Source organism: Leucoraja erinacea, chromosome 18 (assembly GCF_028641065.1).
Source record: "Leucoraja erinacea ecotype New England chromosome 18, Leri_hhj_1, whole genome shotgun sequence".
In the NCBI taxonomy this organism is placed as follows: domain Eukaryota; kingdom Metazoa; phylum Chordata; class Chondrichthyes; order Rajiformes; family Rajidae; genus Leucoraja; species Leucoraja erinaceus.
In genome coordinates, this window is record NC_073394.1 from 11,594,945 (window position 1) to 11,620,341 (window position 25,397).

The 25,397-nt window shown below is 41.2% G+C and overlaps 1 protein-coding gene across 2 annotated transcripts in view; it reads right to left on the reverse strand.

Moving 5' to 3' along the window:
• The window catches only part of far1 (fatty acyl CoA reductase 1), an 88,371-nt gene that overhangs the window by 8,055 nt on the left and 54,919 nt on the right, over positions 1-25,397 (reverse strand). The window contains exons 4-10 of one of the 2 annotated variants that reach the window (XM_055649301.1): positions 24,190-24,369; positions 23,447-23,624; positions 22,549-22,593; positions 20,086-20,204; positions 19,442-19,509; positions 17,212-17,383; positions 4,514-4,643 (exon numbers count right to left, since the gene is read on the reverse strand). In XM_055649301.1, the coding sequence (XP_055505276.1) occupies positions 4,514-4,643; positions 17,212-17,383; positions 19,442-19,509; positions 20,086-20,204; positions 22,549-22,593; positions 23,447-23,624; positions 24,190-24,369 (892 nt within the window). Of the gene's footprint in view, positions 1-4,513; positions 4,644-17,211; positions 17,384-19,441; positions 19,510-20,076; positions 20,205-22,548; positions 22,594-23,446; positions 23,625-24,189; positions 24,370-25,397 lie in introns of both variants that reach the window. The other variant, XM_055649300.1, reaches the window with a different exon arrangement.

Sequence of the window (25,397 nt, forward strand, 5' to 3'; positions counted from 1 at the left end):
TGGGAGTTCTGAAGAAGAGGCCTGAAGCAGAAACTATGTCCTTTTTGCATGATGCTTAACCTCAATATACTTTGTGCTTCCAGGAATTGAAGACAAAAATTGACCTGTTAGAAGTATAAACAATTATGAGGCATAGATAGACAGTCAGGATGGACATCAAATACTAGAGGGCATAACTTTAGGTCAGGGTGGGAAAGTTTAATGGAAAAGGGCAGGCAAGTTTGTTTGTTTTTCTTTACACAAAGAGCAGCGGGATCCTGGAACATGCTGCCAGAGATGGTGGGGGAATCAAATATGATTGTGGTGTTTAAGAGGCTATGCAGGGAATTGAGGTGTGTGGATCACATGCAGGCAGAGGAGATTGACTTGGTATAACATCCATACAGCATTCTGGAAAACCTTTTCTGCACCCTCTCCAAAGCCTCTATAATCTTCCTGTAATAAATGTAAAAAATGTCCCTAGTGTGTGTAGGGTGGTGTTAATGTGCGGGGATTGCTGGTCGGCACGTACCCGCGGGGCCAAAGGGCCTGTTTCTGCGCGGTATCTCTAAAAAGTTAGTGAACAAGACGGCCCCTTGCTAATGAGAGCAAGCACAACCAAAAGATCATGCATGTGATAGCCTGAATCACCCACAGGGCAAATATAGAACATGTAACGTCTGAATGTCCGCTTTACAAAATATGTTACATCGATTGCGTCTCCATTCTTCCTATGGAAGGGAAAAAAGTGGGGTAAAATTACTATAATTTTGAAGAGTTGTTCCCGGAGGCTCAATTCCATATTAAGTCCGTTTCCGAGAAAAAGACTGCCAATGATTCCAACTTTTAATAAACTCAGATGTTTAGTTTTAACGCCAATTTGACCATTTTAGAAAGTGCCCTACAATCCACAAGTTACCTTGCCTCAATGGTCTTATGCACTCTGAGGAAAAATTAATATCAGCTTCTTGATGCAAGTCTAAGAGTAGCTGAGTTATTTTAGTCTCAGTTACTGAGACCAAGGAAGTAGATGCTTTTACAGATTATACACTAGCTACCATGTGACATGCAATATATTTCGTAAATCTGGTTGCTATCTGATCACAACAAGAAAGTGCTGGAGGAATTCAGCAGGTCAGACAACATTGCTGGAGGTGATGGATGGACAACATTTCAGATTGATGCTCTCCATCAGTCTGTCGTCCTAAAATGTCATCTTGTACATTCCCTCCATAGATGCTGCCTGGCCTCCCGGGTTCCTCCTTGTTGTTCCACTTTCCAAAGTTTCACTTGCTCGAGATTCCTGCACCTGCAGTCTCGAGTCTGCCGTCAAGGTTATAATGTTCCGAACTGCTGACCAATCCCAAATCCACACCTCTCCTTTATTCACTTAAACATTTCCTTTCTGGAACAATGTGTTCAGACTTTTTTCCAGGGCAATGATCACCTTCAATTGTCTCCTGGAAACCAGAAGCAGCACAAGTTGCACTTTTGACTTTGCTGTTACGATGATAATAAATCAAAGACATTAATTCAAGGCTGACACAATTTAAAAACAGACACAACCCTCCCTTCCTAGCCATCAGAGATGAGAACATTATTATATAAGGCCTATTACTGAACAAGAACTTCACAGTCAATAAATAGCAGCCATAGAGCATAAAACAGGCCACTCAGCCCACCTTGTCCATACTGACCAAGTTGGCACACTGAGCTAGGTTTAATTGACTGCATTTGGGCCATATTATTCTACACCCGAACCATAGACCTGTCCAAATGTATTGTAAAAATCGTAACTGTATCCGCTTCTATAGCTTCCGCTGGCAGTTCATTTCAGATACAGATTACCCTTTGAAGGAAAGGTTTGCTGCCAAGGTCATAGAAACATAGACATAGAAACATAGAAAATAGGTGCAGGAGTAGGCCATTCGGCCCTTCGAGCCTGCACCGCCATTAAATATGATCATGACTGATCATCCAACTCAGTATCCTGTACCTGCCTTCTCTCCATACCCCCTGATCCCTTTAGCCACAAGGGCCACATCTAACTCCCTCTTAAATATAGTAAATGAACTGGCCTCAACTACCTTCTGCAGGAGAGAATTCCAGAGATTCACCACTCTCTGTGTGAAAAAAGTTTTCCTCATCTCGGTCCTAAAAGATTTCCCCCTTATCCTTAAACTGTGACGCCTTGTTCTGGACTTCCCCAACATCGGGAACAACCTTCCTGCATCTAGCCTGTCCAACCCCTTAAGAATTTTGTAAGTTTCTATGAGATCCCCCCTCAATCTTCTAAATTCTAGCGAGTACAAACCAAGTCTATCCAGTCTTTCTTCATATGAAAGCCCTGACATCCCAGGAATCAGTCTGGTGAACTTTCTCTGTACTCCCTCTATGGCAAGAATGTCTTTCCTCAGATTAGGACACCAAAACTGTACGCAATACTCCAGGTGTGGTCTCACCAAGACCCTGTACAACTGCAGTAGAACCTCCCTGCTCCTATACTCAAATCCTTTTGCTATGAAATAAGAGGTCCCTCTTAAATCTCTCCCATCTCATCATAAATCTATGCCCTCTAGTTTTAGAAGCCTCTACTCTGGGGAAAAGGCTGAGCATTCACTTTATCCACGTCCATCTTGATCTTGTACAGCACAATGGAGTTCACCCCTCAGCATCCTGCACTCCAAAGACAGACCTAGCCTATGCCACCTCTCCCTATTATCAAGCCAGCAAGTCCAGGTAAAATCCTGGTGAATCTCTTTTGCACTACTTAATCACATTATTTCATTAGTAAAACACAGAAACTACAGTAGCAAAATGTAGTCAAAAGTAAAAGCTCATGGCACAGGCAGCAACTTGTTAGCATTGAGAAATAATTATCTGACTATCAAAATAGGGAGTGTGTCATTTCTTGCTTGGCAAAGTGCAAGGAGTGGTGTGCAGAGGTCTGAAATATTTAAAATTTGTAAAGATGCCAAAAGAAGGTGTGGTTGCTAAACTTGCCGATGGCACAAAGGCGGATGGGTGAGCAAGTTACAAAGAGGCATACAGTGCCCTCCATAATGTTTCGCTTTCCTAGTATAGCTACATGCAGCCTTTTATAAATCGTGCAAAAAGACACCAAAGGTAAACAAAAATGCTGGAGAAACTCAGCGGGTGAGGCAACATCAATGGAGCGAAGGGAATAGGCAACAATTCGGGACGAGACCCTTCTTCTGTCTGATGTCTTCAACAGTTTTAATCTTAGTCTCATAATGGCTTCTTTGACTTTCAATGGCACAATTTTGGTCCTCATGTTGATAAATAGCAATAAAAATTTCCAAAGACTTGAGGAAAGATTAGGTGCTGAGAGTTCTCTAATTACAAACGCCTGTGAAGCCATGTGTCCCAAACATCATGGTGCCCGGAAATGGGTGGACTATGTATAAACACTGCTGTAATTTCTACATGGTGAAACCAAAATGTGTAAAAACGGCCTTTAATAAAATCTGACAATATGCACTTTAACTATATGTAATTTTTTCTATTACAAATCTCAAATTATGGAGTACAGATTAAAATGAAAGACTAAAGGGGTCAAATGACCTACTCTGGTTCTCAATTCATATGTCCACCTGTCCTATTGCACTGTAGAGCCTGGCAAAGAACTTTGCTAGTTTGAGAGATGCAAGGTGCTGAACAAGTAGCTGTGGAGTCTGCTACATGTGATTTGGCTGCTGTGCAGCAGAATCCCATATTTTTACAGCAGAGACCAGTTGATTACAGAGTGGTAGACACTGCCCGGCCATCACAGATACTGAGCTCCCCACAAATAAAGGGACCTTCAGCATGCTTCATCACCTGGCTCTCATCTCGTTACAACTATTGGGAAGGCGATAAAGGAACCTGAAATCCTTGAACAAGTTCAAGAACAGCTTAGACACAAATGATGGAGTAACTCAGCGGGACAGGCAACATCTCTGGAGAGAAGGATTGGGTGACGTTTCGGCTCGAGACCCTTCTTCAGACTAGTCTAGGGAAAGGGAAACAAGAGATATAGACAGTGATGTAGAGATATAGAACACATGAAAGATAGTGTAGTGTTTAAGGGTCTTCATCCCAGCAACCATCAAACCCGTAAACACTACACTAACCTCAACATTGAATACTATGGACCGTGTCTTTGGTTGCACTATGAGGTTTTATTTGTGCTCGTATTATGGCTATTAACTAATGGAAATGTTTTATTATTATACTTATCTGTGTGTGTTGTGTTTAAGGCCCTGTTAAGCTGCTGCAATAAAGAATTTCATTGTTCTGTTGTCAGTACATATGATTAAAAAAAGTACATGGGTAAGAAAGATTTAAAGGTAAATAGGTCAAACATAAGCATATGGAATATTCTAGATGGGGCATCTTGCTCAGCATGGACAAGTTGTGCAGAAGAGCCCGTTTCCATGCTGTCAGTCTCCAGGAGAAACCTTAGTGCCCAAAACAGATCATGATAAAGTCACACTGTAAAGGATGGATAGTCAAGATATATATTCTGACCTACCTTCTTGTCATCTGGGTTCATCTGACTCATGAGCATATTTATATTATCAGTGTTCCACACCCATGTATGGCTTGTGAAGTATTCGACCAACATCATTGATTTATGAAGCCGATTAATGATTTTCATCATCCTAAAAACAAAGTGAATCAGTGCAATCAAACATAGATGTAACAGCTGTATCCCTTATCAGAAAGAAAGGACAGGTACAACAAGCAGCACATCACTGAATATATGTTAAATCAGGCAGATACAAGTTGTGGACAAGAACTTTGGAACAAAGGAGACTATAGATAGTGGTAGATATCGCCACATGCATATCAGGTATTGACCTCCCCACGAACAAAGGGGACGCTCCCTCAAAAAGGCAGCAATATTAAAGATGCACAAGTCCCAAGTCCCTGGACATGTTGTTATTTCTCTACTACCATCGGAAAGGTGGTACAGGAGCCTGAAAACCATGACCACCAGGCTCAAGAACAGCTTCTTCTCAGCAACCATCAGGTTCCTGAACACCACACAACATTAACATTAGCAACTATGACTTTCTATTGACTGTGCCTTTGTTTGCACTGCATGCTTCAGCTTAGCGCTAGTATTAGTGATTAATGTATTGACTTATTGATTATTGCATATTTATCTGTGTGTTAGGGCCCGTAACTAACGCACAGGTAAGAATTTCATTGTTGGTACACATGACAATTGAACACTCATCGAAACATAGTTGGTTCAGCAAGAGTTGGGTTAAATTCCTGCAGTTTTAAGGAATTTGAATTGAGTTACACCTGGAAGGGAAGGAAACTGGACAGGTTTGCAGTTTAATTTTAAATTCAAATTTATTGTCACATGCACCAATTAGGGTATAGTGATATTTGAGTTACCATGCAGCCTTACAATTAAAAGAACATAACACAATTTAAAAAATGATAGAACATAACATAAACATCCGCCACAGTGATGGAAGGTAATAAAGTTCAGTCAGTCTTCCTCCTATTATTTCTAATATAGTGCTAAAAATAATTTTACATATGGATATTAAATTAATCGACTAAAGAACTCCACAACATTAGTGTTATTAACCATTTCAATGTAATCCACCCAAATGCATTCTCAAATCAAACAGGGCAAGTTTCGACACTGCCGTTTATTTGCAGGGCAATTAATATAGATCAGAGATCCAATGAGCTTACTTCTGTTACTCTGCAGGATTTCAATTAGTAAACAAATCTACACAAAGGAGCAGGCAAAATCGCAAAGAGCCAAAACAGTGGTGACACACAGCATTCCGCATCAACTGAGGGTGAAAAGCCTTTGTCAGATTAGATGAATAGTGTTTGCAAGTCAAAAATACAGAAAATAATAACACAATAAATTTAGGGTGGCACATTAGCGCAGAGGTAGAGTTGTTGCCTCACAGCACCAGAGACCCGGATTTGATCCTGACTATGGGTGTATTCTCCCTGTGACTGCGTGGGTTTTATCCGGGCGCTCCATTTTCCTCTCACTTTCCAAAGACGTGTAGGTTTGTCGACTAAATGTTCTCTGTGAATTGCCTCTGGTGTGCAGGATACAAAAGTGGGATACCAGAACCAGTGGATGGGTGGATCGCTGGTCGGCGTGTACACAGTGGGATGAAGGGCCTGTTTCCATATCTATCTCTCTAAATTCTAAATATATTTGTTTTTTCTTTGCACGCAGAGTTCAGGTGAACAAGTACTCCAATTTGCATGAATCATACATTTCTACAAATGAATATTTGAATTCTAATTTTGGGACCACAATTGAATCAGACATTGTGGGAAAGTTGAACTTCATCTCATGTTTGCTATCTATATCGTTTCCTGAATATATTGTTCACAGTTGTTTACGCCCTAGGCTATTGGTTTATGAGGTACGTAAACCCAGCTGCTTCCATATGAGGATTCTGTTGTTGTGGGACTATAATTGGGGCATATATTTTCAGTAAAATTATTAAGAGACAGCAGCAGCAATGTTTAATAAGGAACAAAATCTATTTTCCAACAGTACCACACATTCTATTAAGCAAGGCCCAAGAAAGAATATTAAGACCCATCGTTTTCAGTTTAACGATACAATCTTAGTACCAAGAGATTCTTATCACTTCCCCATAAAAAACCTGTGAGCCCAATTATTATCTTTGTGGATGTATTTACAGGTAAGGTGCAGCATTATCTTAAAGCTCAAGGCACAAAGTGCTGGGGGAACTCAGCGAGTCAGGTAGCATCTGTGGAGGGAATGGGCAGATGACGTTCGAGTCAGGACCCTTTTTCTTCAGACTTTGCTTAATATTCCAGCATCTGCAGTCTCGTGTGTTTCCATTTATTTTATTGCTTCTCGCTTACCAAACATTGTGTCTGTTTATAAGACTGTCATTTAATCCATCTTTGGGAAAATAGCACTAGTTTATACTGGGCATCCAGATCAGTATGGATGAGTTGGGCTGATGGGCCATGCTATGTGACACCAACTCAAGAAATTGCCGAGGCACCTCAATTGCCTTCAAAGGCGTTCCAACAAGAGCGCTGCGTGAGATAATTTTCTCACAAACTAAACCACAGCATAAAGGTGTCAGACAGTAGCCTAGATGTAAAGATTATACATGATGTACCACGGGCAGGCTCCAAGTGCTACATTTGCACACTAGCTCAATGCTTAAATGGCACAATTATTTTGCCACATGCATTGTGCTGAACTCAGTGGTGCAGCTGGCAGTGTTAGGGGCACAGCTGTAGAGTTGCTGCCTTACCGCACTAGAGACCCAGGTTTGATCCTGACCACGGGTGCTTCAATAAAAATAGTTAATTGTCCCTAATCTCTAGGAACAGGCGAAGGGAATCGCTGGTCGGCATGGACTCGGTGGGTCGAAGGGCCCAACTCCACGATGTCTCTCACTAAACCTCACAGCGCCAGAGACTACAATTCGATTCTGACCTCGGGTGCTGTCCGTATGGAGTTTACACACACTACCTGTACCGCCTGGGTTTGCTCTGGTTTGTTCCACAGATGTACGGGTATGTACATTAATTGGCTGTATAAATTGCCCCAGATGTGTAGGATGTGGATGAGAAAGTGGGAGAACATAGAACAAGTGTGAATGGCTGGTCAAGTGGTCAGTGAGCCATAGGGCCCTTGGCCATGCTGTATATCTAAACTGAACTCAGAGTCAATGATATATTGAACTGGTCAAACTGAACCTGCTCCTCTAGCAGACCAGTTCCAGAAATTACTCTCATCTCCCTGAAGCATGTGTGAAGTCTCGTCTTAAGAAGCCTTCATTTCACCTCAACCATATAGCACTCAACTCCTCTTTACACAATCTATGAGGCAAGTAGATGTTCCCCCCCCCCCCCCCCCCCCCCCCCCCCCCCCCCCACCACCAAATTATTTTGTCATTTCACGTTCATGCTCCATTCATAAGTTATTAGGCCATTTGGCCCATCAAGTCACCTCTGCCATTTAATCATGGCTGATCTATCTTTCCTCCCAACCCCATTCTCTTGCCTTCTCTCCATAACCCCCGACACCCATATGAAAACTTCTGCAGGATTCACTCACGGGGCAATTCTTCAACTTTAACATCCCCTTTCGTGAAATGCTTTATAATATTCAAGGCCACTATAGGTCATTTACAATACCGGCTGACTGAATCATCTTTGACAGTTGCAACCTCAGTTCAGACTCGGGCAGTACAGCGATAGAGTTGCTGCCTTACAATGCCAGAGACCTGGGTTCGATCCCGACAGTGGGTGCTGTCCATACGGGGTTTGTATGTTCTCCCCGTGATCTGCGTGGGTTTTCCTGGAGATCTCCGGTTTCCTCCCACACTTCAAAGTCATACAGGATTGTAGGTTAATTGGCTAGGTAAAATTGTAAATTGTCCCTAATGTGTGTAGGATCGTGTTAGTGTGCAGGGGTCGCTAGTTGGCTTGAACTCAGTGGGCCAAAGAGCCTGTTTCCGTGCTGTATCTCTAAACTAAAACTAACTTTCTGCAATTCTTCTCTGCATTCCAAGTTGACCTATTCATTGCTTCCACAATTGCATAACATGGCAAAAAAATGTTGCCTCACTGATATGCTCTATAAACTGCATAATATTTGAGGCACAGAAGCAGACCATCTCCTTAATGTGATTGGTACAAAATCTGATAAAAGAATACTTTAGACCAGTGTTCTAAAAATAACAGCAAATGCAGAAGTGAAGAACTGCATCTGATAATTAAGAATAATGCTTGACATCATTTGAAGAAATTGATTTCCACATTCTTTTGCACATGGATGTCAACTTTCTACTGTGCATTCGATAAGACAGCTGTTCTCTGATGCTATTTATGGCTTCAATTCCCTGGTTACTGAAGTAAAACATGAAGTGCTGGAGTAACTCAGCTAGTCAGGCAGCATCTGTGGAGGCAATGATTTCAGCATCTGCAGTATTTTTGCGTCTTCCTCCTTAGTTGATCTTGGCTGATTTTTGTTCAGCAAATGCAAAGGGCTTTCTACGATGTTCATGCACATGCTGAACACTGGATACTGCCACACCAGGAATTTTCACTGATAAACACAACTCAGTGATCGCTGCAGATTTCCTCTCAGAAATGAGGACGTTGCCCAACATGCATGCCACTGTCAAACCAATTTTTGTAGTATTTTGTTAACTGGGCCACTGAGGACAAAGTTTAAAACCACATGTGGTTCAAACCATGAAACGTTCAACAACATTCATGATTACTAATTCAGAACATACAGAAGGAAAACAAACTAGGTCCAGCACAACAAGCCTCACTGTTAATAGCATAAAATAAGCACAAGCTATCACCTGCACTGTGCCACCAACCATTGCCATAAACATCAACATCACACACACTCTCCAGATCAATAGCAACCACTCAAGCACAGCATTGACGTACCAATGAGTCGCCAGTCTTTTAAAAAAAAAAAACGTTTTACATCCACAGAAGCTGACTAAACTGCAAACTGTTTCCAATGTTTTCTGGTTTAGTTGCAAACTTCTGGCATCCACAGTATTTTGTTCTTATAAAATCCCCAGCAAAGCATGCCGCATCAAGGCCAGGCAATTCTCAAATTAGGTGTACCCTCATTTAAGGAGAAAGTGACAAACCTGAAATCAGGGCAAATCAAAGTAAAAGTCAGATGCAGAAATGAACAATGGTGTCCCATAATTGTATTTATAAACAGCTACTCCATCCAGCAACATAGATGTGAAAATTAAATTGTGCATTGTCTGACTTTTTTTATCCACAGATCACAAATGTGGATGCCAAATCAATGGATATTTGTAAGATGGAGATTGATAGATTCTTGATTAGAACGGGTGTCAAGGGTTATGGGGAGAAGACAGGAGTATGGGGATTATGAGGGAAAGATGAATCAGCCGTGATTGAATGGCGGAGTAGACGCGATGAGCCGAATGGCCTAGTTCTGCTCCGGCAGCTTATGACTCGGCTTAGTGCTGCCGCGTAAGAATCAAATAAAAGTTACTGCAAATCCAATCCTTTGTCAGAGCAGGAAGTTCTATCTTTCCCAGTTCTGATGCTATCAGAAATGTTGATCCGTTTCTTTCCTTACGGATGCTGCCAGACTTACTGGGAGTCGCCATTTTGTTTTCAATTTTTATTTATCATGGTATCCCTCAGGCAAAATAATTATCGCAAAGGATAGCTGACACTGTAACTGGCTGTGCTCCACCTGATGTCACAATGGTAAAATGGCTGAGAGCAAAGTATGATCGCACTTATTAGTGAAAATTTCCCACTGCAATAGAAAATTAATACGCCAGCTACCAAAGCTTTGTGCAGCTCTGCCGATAAAATAATTTTCCAACTGGAGGTAAAACATGGAAAAAAAAATAAAAAAATCAGGTGAGCAAAAAGTATTTTCGTAAACATTCATCCAGGGATTCAGACAAGAAGCAGACCATGGAATCTCAAGGGTCATCTTGAACCGCAGGGAATACAACACAAATACAGTCAGCATACTTTTCCGTTATGCAATGAATCCCATAATTGCAGAAAGATCTTTCTCTCCGGTCACACCTCTTGCACAAATATAAGCATAACAGCTTCTGAATGCCAATCATCACTTGCATTAAAGTGTAACACCATCGAAAGTAGTAGCAATGTGTACTTTAATTTGTATAAATATATTCTGAAGTTAATAAATCAGACAAGAGTCCCCACCTCTGCCTGTCTGGCTAGTTTCAGGGCAGTGCAGTGGCACAGCTGATAAGAGCTGCTGCCTCACAGCACCAGAAACACAGGTTTGATCCTGACCTCGGGGACTGTCTGTGTAGAGCTTGTGCATTCCCCATGAACCCATGGGTTTCCTCTGGGTGCTCCAGTTCCCTCCCACATGCCATGGTGTGATCGGGTGATCGATAGTTGGCAAGGACACGGTGGGCCAAAAGGCCCCGTTTCCCGGGTATATTATAAAACTAAACCACATTTATATCTACTTCAGCCACAGATAGAGAACACTACGGGATACACAAGGAACTGCAGAATCTTGAGCAAAACACAAAGTGCTGGAGGAATTCAGCATGTCAGAAAGCATTTGTGGAGGGAATAGATCAGCAATGTTTTGGGTCATGACCCTTCTTCAGTCTGCCTATCTATACCCATCCATTCCTCCCACAGATGCTGCCCGACTCCAGTTATTCCAGCACTTTGTGTTTTGCTATAGAACAGTTCAGCACAGGTACAGGCCTTCAGCCCACAATCTGTGCTGAAAATGATGCCAAATTATCTGCAAATTATTTATTTCTAATGGTCCAAGAGCAAATTAGTATTAGTATTAACTCCGAGATAAATGGTATCAGCCAATATACTACAGGAGGATCAATTCATTTTGGATAATGTTACAGAGTTTATCCATTGCTCTCAAGTGGCAAATAAGGTCAACAGCTAGTATACAAGGATGCAGTCTTCAGCTAAGCTCTCTCATTCCAATGATACCCAAACACAAGTACACTTGCTATTCAAAAATGATTGCCAAGTCGTCAGATTTACTGTCATATTCACAAGTATGGTGAGGTACAGGTACGATAGGCAGGGGAAGAAGGTGTATGGATCATGTGCAGATAGAGGAGATTAGTTTAGCTTGGCATCATGTTCAGCACACACACTGTGGGCAGAGGTACTGGCTCCTGTGCCGTACTCGTTTGTGTTTAATGAAAATCTTCCTTGCAGTTGCAGCACATTTCCACTACAGGGTAAAACAGGGTAAAAAAATCCCTCTCCAAGTTCGCACCAAAGTACCCCAATTGATTGCTTTTGGAGATATTTTGATTGAAGGCTCATGGAAGATGTTAATTACGCATAAACTGCACAGAACCAACAGTGGAACTGAGGATTAAAATCCGAGCAGCAATGGACACCTGCACCGTACATTCTTGCATCATGATTTATTTTTCATGTCTTTGCTGGTAGGATAAACATATTGATCCTTCACATGGTTGTCAAGTTACCAACATTTTTGTTGAGTTCTGCACAGTTTTGAATTGGTTACAGTAAGTAGTTGGGACTAATTTAATTTAGATAAATCTTGGATCGGTCAGTATGAATGACGATGAAATAAATGATTGCGGCAAAGCCCATCGGGATAATTCACGGTCCTCAGCTTTACATTAGACACCAACAAGCAGCCTGGGAATGGTGTAACCAATGTTGTTATCAACAATTGGAGATCAAATTGCTCTCATACTTTTCCTCCCACAATATGTTAGTTAAGCGATGAACTAAATTATTTCAATGAACATTGCTGTCACGTATGACATTTAAACTAAGGACGCCTTGAAAGACAGAGCATAGAAGGGTACAGCGCAGGAGCAGGTCCTTCAACTCACAATGTCTGCTGAATATGATTCCAAGCTCAACTAATCTCATTTGTCAGCAATTACTCTCATCTCCCTTTGGCCCACAATGTAAGTGCTGAACATATTTATCCACCAACGTCATTCAGCAACAGCATTATCCAGCTACTTGTTGCATTCCATTCCCATGCCATTTCAGCATCCCCACAAGTCTGTTCTGGCATCAACAGGATCAAGTTAAATTGGCCCTCAGTTTGTTTAGGAAAAAGAGATGGTAATTTAAAAAATGCGCAGATGAAAGGTTAGCATACGGTTTGCTAACTGGAAAGGAATGTAAATTCTATAATTTTGTAGCTGGAGCTGTTGCTGAAACACAGAATATCACAGAACATCTCCCCTCCCCATCCCACTCAACTTCAGAACACTGCATAATGCACATCATTCAACACAAATTTGAGATATGGAATAAAATTTGAACACTTAATATGGAATAAGAAATGAACACTTATGCCACTCATACACAACTCAATTGCTCGCCAGGTGTGTTATGTCAGTTTTTAAATACACTTTCACTCCAGAGAATAATCACTTGATGTGTTGCCTGTAACTTTCTTCCTGCCCACTCACATTTCTGTACTTGCCCCATAGCCTAAAATAGGTTAGTTCACAAGTGCTCAGAAGTTGATCTATCCACCACTCAACATCTTTTACCTAATACTCAAAGGCTACCTTAGCCCGAGTAATACCATCTTTCCTCAAAATCCACCTTCTTCCTAACAGGAGGAGGTTTCAGGATCCGGTCAGCTCACCTTTCCCGACACTGCAGCCGTCTGACCTTCACACTTCGATTACAGGCCGACCTGGTCTACAAAGCAACTGCTGCTAAACATTTTCATCTTGGCCTGCTTAGCAGGGAATTAATTCAAGAGTCTGTCAACATGTCTAATAACAAGTTGAAGATGAATGAGTCCCAAGTGCATTGATCCTGTGAACATTCAGAAGAGTGGGAGTATTACATCAACCATTTTAAATGGTGTCAGCATGGTGCAAAGGTTTCAATTGAGGTAATTTAGAAACATCAGCTTTTATTTCAGGTGGTCCCTGTGTTTATAGAGGATTGGCTTCCTAGAAAAGGGCCATGATTTTCCATAATGTTAAGCCGTGTCATAGTTGCATAGTTGTCAAGAAACACGAGTTGGATTAAAAAATTGCATTGGTTTATTTCCCCACCCTCCCCATATAAATTCCATGAGAGCAAATTTTATTCCATATCTCAAATTTGTGGTGAATGATGTGCATTATGCAAGGATGAATTTTCGTTACACAAACAACCATAATGCAGGGGTTGTCCCATGTTCATGTTAAAAAAATTATTTAAGATGAATGAATCAAGCAATAAGATTAGTGGGCCTAGTGCTTTGTTTTGTGACAGTGCAGCGTACTGGCACCACTAAAAAGTTAAAAACTAGATTTTCACTTTTTAAACATGTTGGGTTATGCACATTTCAGTTATTCATTTGTAAAAGTCGAAGTTGATTGGTCACAAAATTGGTACATGGATAGGACAGGTATAGAGGGATATGGGCCAAATGCAGGCAGGTGGGACTAGTGTTGATGGGAAGTTGGTCGGTGATGGCAAGTTGGGCCGAAGGGCCTGTTTCCATACTATATGACTGTAAAGTCAAAACAGAAAATTAAGGTATATTGATGGAAATAAATTATTGGTAAACTTAGCTTAATTTTTTTAATTGATATGTGTACTGGCATTTTTTGTCTACAAAAGCAGCACTGGATGGCTATCAATGTGGGCAATAGTTCAGCCGAGATGCTAACACAGAATTATCTGAAGAACAGTTTTACCTTGGACTCTACCTTGACTCACAACTCGCGTTAACCAATTTGTTTTCTGTGGAATCATGAGATGTGTGGAAATGTGATATCCTAACTTCAAAATTAATTGTAGCAGTTGTTGAACAAGTTTGCTCTTTCCTCTGAAGGAGCCGTCTCAAACATATGATTGAATTTCACAGCCACATTTTGGACACAGTTGCTAGCGAGCTCTACATTTCTTGCAGGTTCCTTGCTACTTCAAGAATAGCTTCTTCCCAGCAACCATCAGGCTCTTGAGCACGACACAACAGTAACCACAACTTTGAACTATATACAGGCTGTCTTTGGTTGCATGATGGGCTTCGGGCATTTTTTTTGCGCACCAGTATTGAGGTTAATTTATTGAATTTTCATTTATTATATATCATAATCATACTTTATTAGCCAAGTATGTTTTGCAACATACGAGGAATTTGATTTGCCATATAGTCATACCAATAAAAAGCAACAGAACACACAAAATGCGTTTAAACATGAACATCCACCACAGTGACTCCTCCACATTCCTCACTGTGATGGAAGGCGAAAAAAAGTTACGTCTCTTCCCTTCTTTGTTCTCCCGCGGTCGGGGGCCTCGAGCTGTCCGTTGATGGGGTGATCTTGGCTCCCGTACCCCGCAGCGTTTGGGCCCTCGCGTCGGGGTGAACAAGCTCCCACATCCGGGGGGGGAAGAATCTCAGCTCCCCCGCGCTGGGCGATCTAACCCCGGGTCAGGGATGGTCGAAGCCTTCTGCGTCGTTTGGAGCTTCCTAACATCGGTCTCTACCCAATACTGTGATCTCCTTGATGCTGAAATCCGCAGGCCGTGGTTGGAGCACAATCCCAGGCAAGGGATCGGCTCCAATGGTGTCCACGTCCCCGCGGTGGGGCTCGAAGTCAGTCCCGAGCATGATGTTAGGCTGCAGAGCGACCAAAGATACGATCCGGAAAACAATCGCATCTCCAGCAGAGTAAGAGATTGAAAAAAAGTTTCCCCCGACCCCCTCCCCCACATAAATCAAACCAGAGAACATTAACACAAACTTTTAAAACACACTAAAAATAACAATTAAAAGACAGACAAACTGTTGGCGAGGCTGCCATCGTGCGGCGCCCCCCTGGTGGTATATTATCTGTGTATTGCATTTACAGCGCTGTTATACTGCTGCAGGTAAGAATTTTATTGTTCTGTTTTTGGTAAATATGTCAATTAAAAACTTTTTCTTACAAGATACCTCCCCCCCCCCCCCCCCCATTACTCCCACTGCCCCCCCTATCTCTTCCACCCTCAAATATTGGGTGTAATTGTACCCCAAGCAGTTAGATGGGTAACCTTACATGTCTTGTAGCTCAAGACCACCTGGCTGTTTGAAAATCCACTCCAAACCAAGCACAGGATCAGAGCTTATTTTCTTTCCAATGTCGCCTTGGCTGAGTGAGTGAGGCGCAGAGAGAAGAGGGCGAGGTTGGCCGCAAGCACTCACTACTTGGGGGAATTACACCCGGGATCTCACCCTGATTCACAGACCCCAAGCTTGGCATTCCACTGCCTTGCTTATACAAAGCATGACGAAGATACCAAAATGTTGTGTCCAATAAAACACCGGATTCAGAAATTGTCTGTTTACATAGAAACATAGAAATTAGGTGCAGGAGTAGGCCATTCGGCCCTTCGAGCCTGCACCGCCATTCAATATGATCATGGCTGATCATCCAACTCAGTATCCCGTACCTGCCTTCTCTCCATACCCTCTGATCCCCTTGGCCACAAGGGCCACATCTAACTCCCTCTTAAATATAGAGTTTAACCCTTCCACTACGCTAAGTATTGCAATTAAAATTAATGCAAAACGCACAAGTGCAGAGCTAAACAGCCTCAAGAATAGTGTCAACAAAGCAAGCATTTGTGAGCTCCCAAGTTACAACGGCTATTCTCCGCTGAGCTAATCTTACCGGAAGTTTGTGATCAGTCCGCAAGAGAAAAGGATCATACAACAATGAAGGTACTGTGTGACTGATAGCAACTTAATAGTGGTGCAAAAGAGGATTGGAACTCAGGTTTACATTTAGGCGTCTCATTGCCCATTCTAAAGGACTCATCTTGAAGGACAAATGTGCATGTTAGTTGTTTTGAAGAAAGCATACCAGATACTTGTGGGATAGTAATGGTTTAAAGGAAAATTCCATGCTTCAATGTCATAAAATATTGCTCCAATTTCAAATAAAAGTCAGTCCTCCAAGTGAAATCTGAAAATGCTGGAAGAACTCAGCATTGGTGGAAAGAGGAATGGTCAATATTTCAGCTCCAAGGCCATCAGACATCCAAAGTGTTAACTTGTGATTCTTTCCAGATGCCGACTGACATGATGAGCGTTTCCAGCAGTTTATTTCACATTTCCAGCATCTGCAGATTTTCAACAACGCAGATTTTGCACTTGAGGATTAGTTGCATCAGGTTAGATGCCTTCATTGCCCTTCATTTTAGATTTACCAGGTGATGGTAAACAGATTTGTGTTATGTTGCAAAGGAGAATTCCTGGGCATTTACACTGACCCAACTCTGGTGAAGATACAAGTGTTCCTTGCCCACAGCAACAAAAGACACTTCCCTTTTTCAGATTACTTCTTCATCACCCTGCCCCACATCCCCATTATGAAACCAGAATTTGAGGCATGTTTGTGGGTAAACACTTTGAAGCTGGAAGACTTCCTTAAAATATGCAAACAGCTCTCAACATTTCCAAGTGTGAGCAATTTCAAGATTAGCTAAAATGAGAGCAAGTACACCTGTTCTAGCTCCACAACATTATTTCAGAAAGTGTGCCACACCACATCAATTAGTATTTATGGTTGCTACAATCACGCACCCAATTGCTGTCATTTGTACTTTAAATGGCCAGGTGAAGACTATAAATTGAGGGCTGAGAATTAGAGTACATTTTTATTGATTCAGTTAAGCATACAGGGTAAAGCTAGCCACCATTACCTTGGTTTTCTTCCAGTAAGCCTGAGGTAGACATCATACAGGAAAGCTGGGGCCTTGTGGCTTACAGCAATCCAGTACTGATAGATCAAGTGATTGGAGGTTAGATTTACATTGGGCCGTCTGAAAGCCTGTTCGAGAGGGTTCCTCTTGAAAGTTGATATTACATGGTATTCTGAAGAAGAAAAGTTGCATGATTGTATATTGATTTTCTGCATCTATGCAAAACCTCAAGCAAGCTCAACAAGGATTACAAGGTGTAAAGGAGGCATCAGATCCACTGCACTACTTATCTTTGGTCATCACAAGTGGCATTGCCAGAAATTAGCAATGCAATTTAATAGACCCATTAACAGAACGCCCACGCTTTGCCATTCAGCGAGTGATTGACATTCTTGATCTCATAATTACTTTATTATGGTGGAAAATTGATAAGCAGTTTGAGCAATTAACCTGCGATCCATTACCACTTTACTCGTTCCTGGCTGGATTACCACTTGATTTATGTTAATTTCAGAAAGTAAACATCTGACCCAAAACGGAAATAAGCAGCTCCAACTTCTGTAAAAAATATCAAGACAAGAATTTGATTTTTTTTTTAAAAGAAAAACACTCTGCAAAGCCAAAGTGACTATCCAACTTGGAGGCAAAAGGGCATTTTAAAATCCCAACAGTTCCATCACCACAGGAAATGATTGCACCAACCACAGACCCACTTGTAACATGCCTTTAACATGTAATCCTATCAGCTGCAGAATTACCACAACAAAATGAAACTATCAATGGTGTACAAAGACTGTTATTAACTGGAAGTGCCTTTCAAAGTTGGCTTTATGTATTGTACATATGAGTTAAAGGGAACCTGTTTATTCCCTCTGGTTACTTTAGAGGGGGGGTCATTGATCTTCACTAGTAATACAAAACAAATAATGAATCAGCATTTTCTAGAGCAAATTAAAGTATATGTCTGCGTCAAAGTGCTTGTGGTGCTGGTGCAGAGCAGTTTTCACATTGTGTTACAGTGAAAAATGTTAGGATACAAAACTGCTTTGATAAAGCCTTCAAAATGTATTTTAACATTGAGTTCATGTTTTACCCCTTTAACAGCCTACTCAGATATCTTGGCTTTTCAATGTATTTTAAGGCACTCCATGAAACATTTTGGAATTAAATCAAACCAACTAGCAATAGTTTGAAGCTATACAAAACCAACTTTCACCTCCAAATGTAAATGAAAATACCCAACTTCAATAGTTTTAAAGATATGCTTACTGAAAGTACTCAAAAAGAAAATATCCAGGTAAGTACAGTCTTCCTTTCAAGTAAAAGGTTCTCAGTTTGACAATACCCATTTCAAACTCGCCCTGTTTACACAACTACACAATTTATTTTTAACAATGTGACTTACCAAAGAGAGATAATATGTATTTAATTTGAAAGGTTATGGAGGTTAGGATTTAACTGGGTTGCCACCTACTGAGAAAGTCCAATGAGCTTGAAATTAAATAGAGCTAAGATGATTGCAGCCTTTGTTACAAATGACTATTTTATTCTTGGACCACAGTCGATTACTTTGGAACACAGATTTAGCTGGATTGGAATTTCATTCACTTTGAAATGCAGTATGGGAAGATCATGTGAAAGAAAAGGTCACCTGCAAAACTTTTTTGTGTGAACTGAAGGAGAGTTTAAAACAAAGTAATCAAGCTAGAAGCATCAAAACTCATGAAAGACTACTTTGGGATACATTTGGCCCACGAGGTGATAAATTTGAGAGGTTTTCCATGCCAAAATTGCAATTGGTTTTAAGTGGAAGAAAATTAAATTGAAACTTAACATTTATGATTTGACTTACTGCAAATTAGGAACACTTTGTATTTTAGACGTTATATTACTTAAGCTGTAGTGGTGGTCTTCTTTTCTGTACAGGCAGCAGTGCCATGCAGGCAATTAGCCAGAAGACAACTGAGCCATCAAATGGTTTCCATGTGTAATTTAACTCCATGGGTCTCAGAATTGCAAGAGTCTTCCAAGTCATGCAGGAAAACTACCACAACATGGAGACTTTCAGGTATCCCCCTTTCCTTCACTTTGATCAGAAATATTCAGATCGTTGCTGCATGCGGTTGATTAATCCGATGCTACATTTCACTATTTACCACAAAGCAAGGATTATACTAAACTGTAATGCAGGCAGTTAACGCTTATGTAAACAATAGGTTATGTTTCATACCAACTTCACCCCAGTGAAACGGATTGGTGCCACCGGTAGTACAGTTGTAAACCAATATATTTCTTGGCCTGAAGGAGAAAATTAAAACTGTTAATTTGTATGCAGCAAACAACACTGTTCCAAAAAAAACAAAACAAAAAAAACTTTTAGTCACAATCGAAACCTTATCCAGGACTTAGTATAAAGATTTGTGTAAAGGGATGACCATTGCTGAAGGAATAGTAGATTTTATCAAGGAATAGAAAGCCATTCTGGATTTCGTGAAGAATTTTGTCTTAAACTCATAAGCAGGCTGCTTTAAACATTTAACAAACACAAGTGGATAGGGACAAAATGTAAATAAAGTTGGAACATAGGTCTGTATCTTGAAGGTTGGGGCACCATAGATGAAAATTAAATATTTAAACTACACTTGATCCAATCAGTTGAAACAGTGTTTTTTTTTATTTACACAAAGGGTGGTGGATGTATGGAACGAGCTGCCAGAGGAGGCAGGTCCCTTTCTAGACCTTTGGATCTCAGAGGTCATATCTCATTCTTCGAGTATCAGTCTTATTCTCCCTTCAATGAGTGCTCTCTTAAGAATTCCCTGCCTATTTAAATGTGCAGTAGCCTCTTAAATTTAGAGGAGTCACCTGCTGTACCTATGAACTCCCGAGTACCATGCAGCCGCCAGAGTCATGTTTATAACCACATCCACTGGGATCAGGTCTGCCACAGCACTGTTCGCTGCTCTCATTGTACGCAGGATTCCTTTGCCAGCCTGCAAGACAAACCCAATGGATATGTATGAGCGCAAATTTTAACGGCTTTTGCATTAATATTACAACTCACAACAGCAAATGACAACAGCATGCTGCAGTTTACAGCCGAGAACTACCTTTGCGAGAAATAAAAAAGCTTATGTGAGTAACATAAGTGGCTATTCACACAAGTAAAATCCAAATTGGTAGCTTCACATAATTCCCTTAAATGGGCCACGGAGTCAGAGAGCGCTACAGCACAGAAACAGGACTTCGACCTACGTTGTCGGGCTGACCAAATTAGTATATTGGGCCAGTCGCATTTGTCTGCATTTGGCCCATATCCCTGTGGACCCTTCCTATCCATATATCTGTTCAAATCACTGAAAAAATCATAATTATATTCCCTTCTATAGCTTCCTCTATCAATATTACAGATATGGACCCCTCTGAGTGAAAAAGTTGCTGCAGAGGCCGCTCTTAAATCTTTCCCCTCTCACCTTACACTTATGCTCTCTAGTTTTAGAATTCTCCATCCAGGGAGAGGCTTCATCCATGCCCCTCATGATGTTGTACACCGGTCAGCCCTCTACACTCCAAAGAAACAGGCTCAGCCTACCCAAACTCTCCATACAAGCCAAGCCTACAAATCCTGGTACTGTCCTGGTGAATATCCTTGGGAGATGAGGCTCCATGGTGGAAGCACACAAGCGCATTTGTATTATAGGCAAAAAGTTGGCATTTGTGTTACAGATGATTAAATATTTAATCGCAGACTCTCTCAGGACAAATGAATTGTGCTGTGGTAGAACCCCCAAAGATTGCAATGGAAGTATTTTGAATGTGTCTGTTTCAAATAACTAAAGAGAAAATTGAAGTTTATACCATTATTTTTTTTTTGCTGCTTGCTCTACCGTACTTGGACTAGACCACGCAAAACCAACTAATGTATTATAGGCAAAAAGTTGGCATTTGTGTTAGGCCAAGGCTGATCCAGGCCAAGATGAAATAATCATCCCCAAAATGAAACGCTGGAACAGTTCGTAAGTTTTAGGAGCAGAATTAGTCCATTCCGTCCTTCAAGTATACTCTGCCATTTAATTGAGGCTGATCTATCTTTCCTTCTCAACCTCATTCTCCTGCATTCTCCCCATATCCCCCGACACCCTTATACCCCTGTCCCACTTAGGAAACCTGAACGGAAACCTCTGGAGACTTTGCGCTCCAGCCAAGGTTTCCGTGCAGTTCCTGGAGGTTTTTTGTCAGTTTCTCTACCTGCTTCCACTACCTGCAACCTCTGGCAACCACCTTCAACCTCCGGGAACCGCACAGAAACCTTGGGTGGGGCGCAAAGTCTCCAGAGGTTTCCGTTCAGGTTTCATAAGTGGGACAGGGGCATAACAAATCTAGAATCTGTCAATCTCCACTTTAAAAATATCCATTGACTTGGCCTCCGCAGCCGTCCGTGGCAAAGAATTCCAGATCCACCAGCATCTGACTAAAAAAATCCACTTAATCTTTCTAAGATCTTTTATTCTGAGGCTATGGCCTCTGTTCCTAGACTCTCCCACCAGTGGAAACATCCTCACCATATTCACTCTACTCAGGCCTTTCACTATTCGGTAAGTTTCAATGAGCTCCCCCCCCCCCAATCCTTCTCAATTGCAGCGAGTACAGGCCCAGTGCTGGTAAATGCTCATCATATGTTAACTCAATCATTCCTGGGATCATTCTCTTAAACCGTGTCTGGACCTTCTCAAATGACAGCACATCTTTCCTCAGATGTGGGGCCCAAAACTGCTCACAATACTCCAAAGACTGGTGGATGGATGCTGACATCCTTCGTCAGCATCCCAAAAGCTGCAGCATTAAACTGAGTGCAGGAAACAAGCATTAAGAAAACAGAAGTAGGAAACTTGCCTAGATATGCACAAAGAAATATAGATGACCAAATCAATTTCATAATTAAATTGACGATCGTCCAAATCTAATAGGCAAAGTATTATAGATTAATTTTATATTCCATTACAGTTAATTGCAGTCAATTCCAGCACTTCCTCGTGTCATTTCATTGCAAACACACAGCGATTTTTACGGGACACAAATGGGTCTTGTCTCTAAACACTTAAGATCCCACAGGATGGCAAATAGATTGCAACTTGCAAAATCTGGTGATCAACATAAAGTAGTACCAATAATGTAGATGACGTCTGCAATGGATATCGCATATCAGAATTAGCTAATAGGGTATTGTGTTATAGAAGATGGGCACTTTATTTTGCAACTAAACACAATGTTGAGTATAGTGTGTTTCATGTAGCCAATCCGAGTACCTAAGAACAGATGTAACCTTAGATAACTTACGGCAATGAAGAGTCCACTTGGTCCATTGAAATTGTCAATCCAGCCCTGGATGCAAAAGATAAAAGATAATGGTATAAAATTACTCTGAAAAAGTCTAAGCAAGGAACATCATTCAGGAGGAAATTGGGGATGGACATTATGTATAGATCGTCCACAGCCCATGAAGAATTAAAAAATCATCAGGATACTAACTCTAAAGTAGAGTGGACATCATGTAGTGAAATGCTACAACATCAGAAAAGAGAATTTGGATCATAACAAGCACTCACAATTCCATGTGGTTTCAATAAACAATGAAAACTGTTCGTAAATAAGCATGGGCCAACAAGAGGAACAGCGCCTCATATTTTGTTCGGGTAGCTTACAACCCAATTGTATGAACATTGTATTCTCTCATTTTAAGTAACTCCCCCCCCCCCCCCCCCCCCCCCTAGTTCCAGTTCCCCACATTGTGTCCCTCTTGTGATCACACCTTCCCTAGCCAACGATGGGCCTACCAGGGCATGAAACAGTAACATTCGTCAACATAATTAAGCAATGATAATATATTGACCTGAAGTAGGACATTCTTAAGACTTAGTCTTCACCACATCCGATTTCCGAGTGGCTGATTCTTGTACCCTGAGACTATGCCTCCTAATTCTAGATGTTCCAGCAAGAGGAAACAGCTTATTAACATCTATTCTGTCAATTACATATGCCTCATTAAGATCGCCTCCCATACTTCTCAGTTACAGTGAACACAGACAAATATTACTCCTTGTAGGTCAATATCTTCATCCCCAAAATCAAAGCACCGTGGTTTGCTGGCCACTAAATTGGAATAAAGTTAAAAGGCACTCATTTAAATTATTGTTACTTTTGTCTATAGTTTAAATTGATTTATACCCAAACCTACAGGAAATGGTTCCTTCCAGCTGGCTCCCACAATGGAAGGTCTAACAATGGCTACATTTAAGCTGCCACATTCTTGCTGCACAACATATTCTGCCATGGCTTTAGTATAGGTGTAGGTGTTTGGTCTTTCACCAATCAGTTTTCTTGTAATGTCCTGAATCAAGTCATCATCCATCCACCTGTGAAGAAAAACATGGGGGAAAAAATTAAAGCTTTTGAAAATCATTGTTTTAATCTACAGTTTATTAGGTTTCCATTTAGGGAGGCAATGCAACATCAGGAGTTGTCAGCTACAAAACCATGGGCAAAATTTATGTTGGTGAACAATCCCATAGGAATAAAATTAAAATGTACAAGCCGGGTACAAAATCTTTCAGATGGGAACTCACTGCCAAATACAAATGTACAAGAACATAGAATAAAGTTAATTCCATCTGAACATAACATAATCAGTTTGACGCTACCCCTAAACAATACAGGATGCCATTCTAGTGGAAGAATGAGAGTGTGCCTTGAACGCAAGCAATTATTGGAACTAAACATGCAACCTAAACAATTCAAAACTCAATACTCCCAGAATCTATAGGAGTTTTGAAATAGTTTAAACTTTTTAGCATGATCTGAAAGCAAAGGAAATATTGTGAAAGCAAAGTGTGATAACTACATTGTAGGAGGAGAGAATCAAGCAAAATCAAGCCATTTAGTTTTACAAAGAGCAAGAAAGAAATAAGACAACAGACATACTCCAGGGCTTCAATCAATTTTTTAGGATCAACTGGAGGTGGATAAATGACCTCCTCAATATGCTTGCGATTGCAGTGCGCATAGGCAGTGGAGACATGAATGAAGACTTCAAGCTTCTTCATCAACTGTGCAAAACCAACGAGCCGGCGGGTGGCGACCACATTCAACTGCATTGCATCTCTGCAAGGAAAAAAACAAAAGTTAATCAGCAAACATCTCGACACTCGATGCTGCAAGATACAGGCAATGAAATGTGCTAGCCAAGTCTGTCACAGTAAAGGATGTACCAGTAACATTAGTTATTGCTCGTGTAGTGAGTTAAAGCCAAGTCAAATTCTAGCAGGACACAGTAAATAGCAGAGTCATTAGAAGCATGAATGTACAGAGGGGCCTTCGGGTCAGTCCATAGCTCTCTGAAAGTGGTGACACAGGTGGATATGTTAATGAAAAAAGCATTTGATAAGGTTGCCTTCATAAACTATTCAGTATAAAAGTTGGGACATGATGTTGCAGATGCACATCTATTGGAGTACCAAACATGGCTCTGGTTGCCACATCATATGCAGGATGTGGTAGCAATGGAGAGAGTGTAGAAGACTCGTCAGGAGACTATAGGCTGGATTTATTCTCACTGAAGCCTAAGAGTCTTTGGGGCAACTCTATCTGTAATTATCCGGAATAAGCTGCCACAGGAAGCGGAAACCACCCAAAAGTGGGTGGTTTTGCAGATAGTGAAAATGGTTGTGAAAAATTGCAGCAGGATCTTGGTCGATTTGGCAGATGAGCTGAGGAATAGTTGATGAAATTTCATACAGAGAAATGTGAGGGGCTGCATTTTGGAAAGTCTAACATGGGCAGGACCCAAGTGAATGGTAGGGCTCTGGGGAGTGTTGTAGAGCAGAGGGATATAGGAGTGCAGGTGCATGGTTCCTTGAAGGTGGAGTCACAGGTAGATAAGGTGGTCAAAAAGGCGTTTGGCTCATTGGCCTTCATCAGTCAGAATATTGAATATATAAGTTGGGAGGTCATGTTGCAGTTGTATAAGACGTTGATGAGGTCACATTTAGAGTATTGTGTTCAATTCTGGGCACCATGTTATGGAAGGATGTTGTCAAGCTGGAAAGGGTACAGAGAAGATTTACAAGACTGTTGGCAGGGCTAGAGGGTCTGAGCTATAGGGAGAAGTTGGGGTAAGCTGGGACTCTATT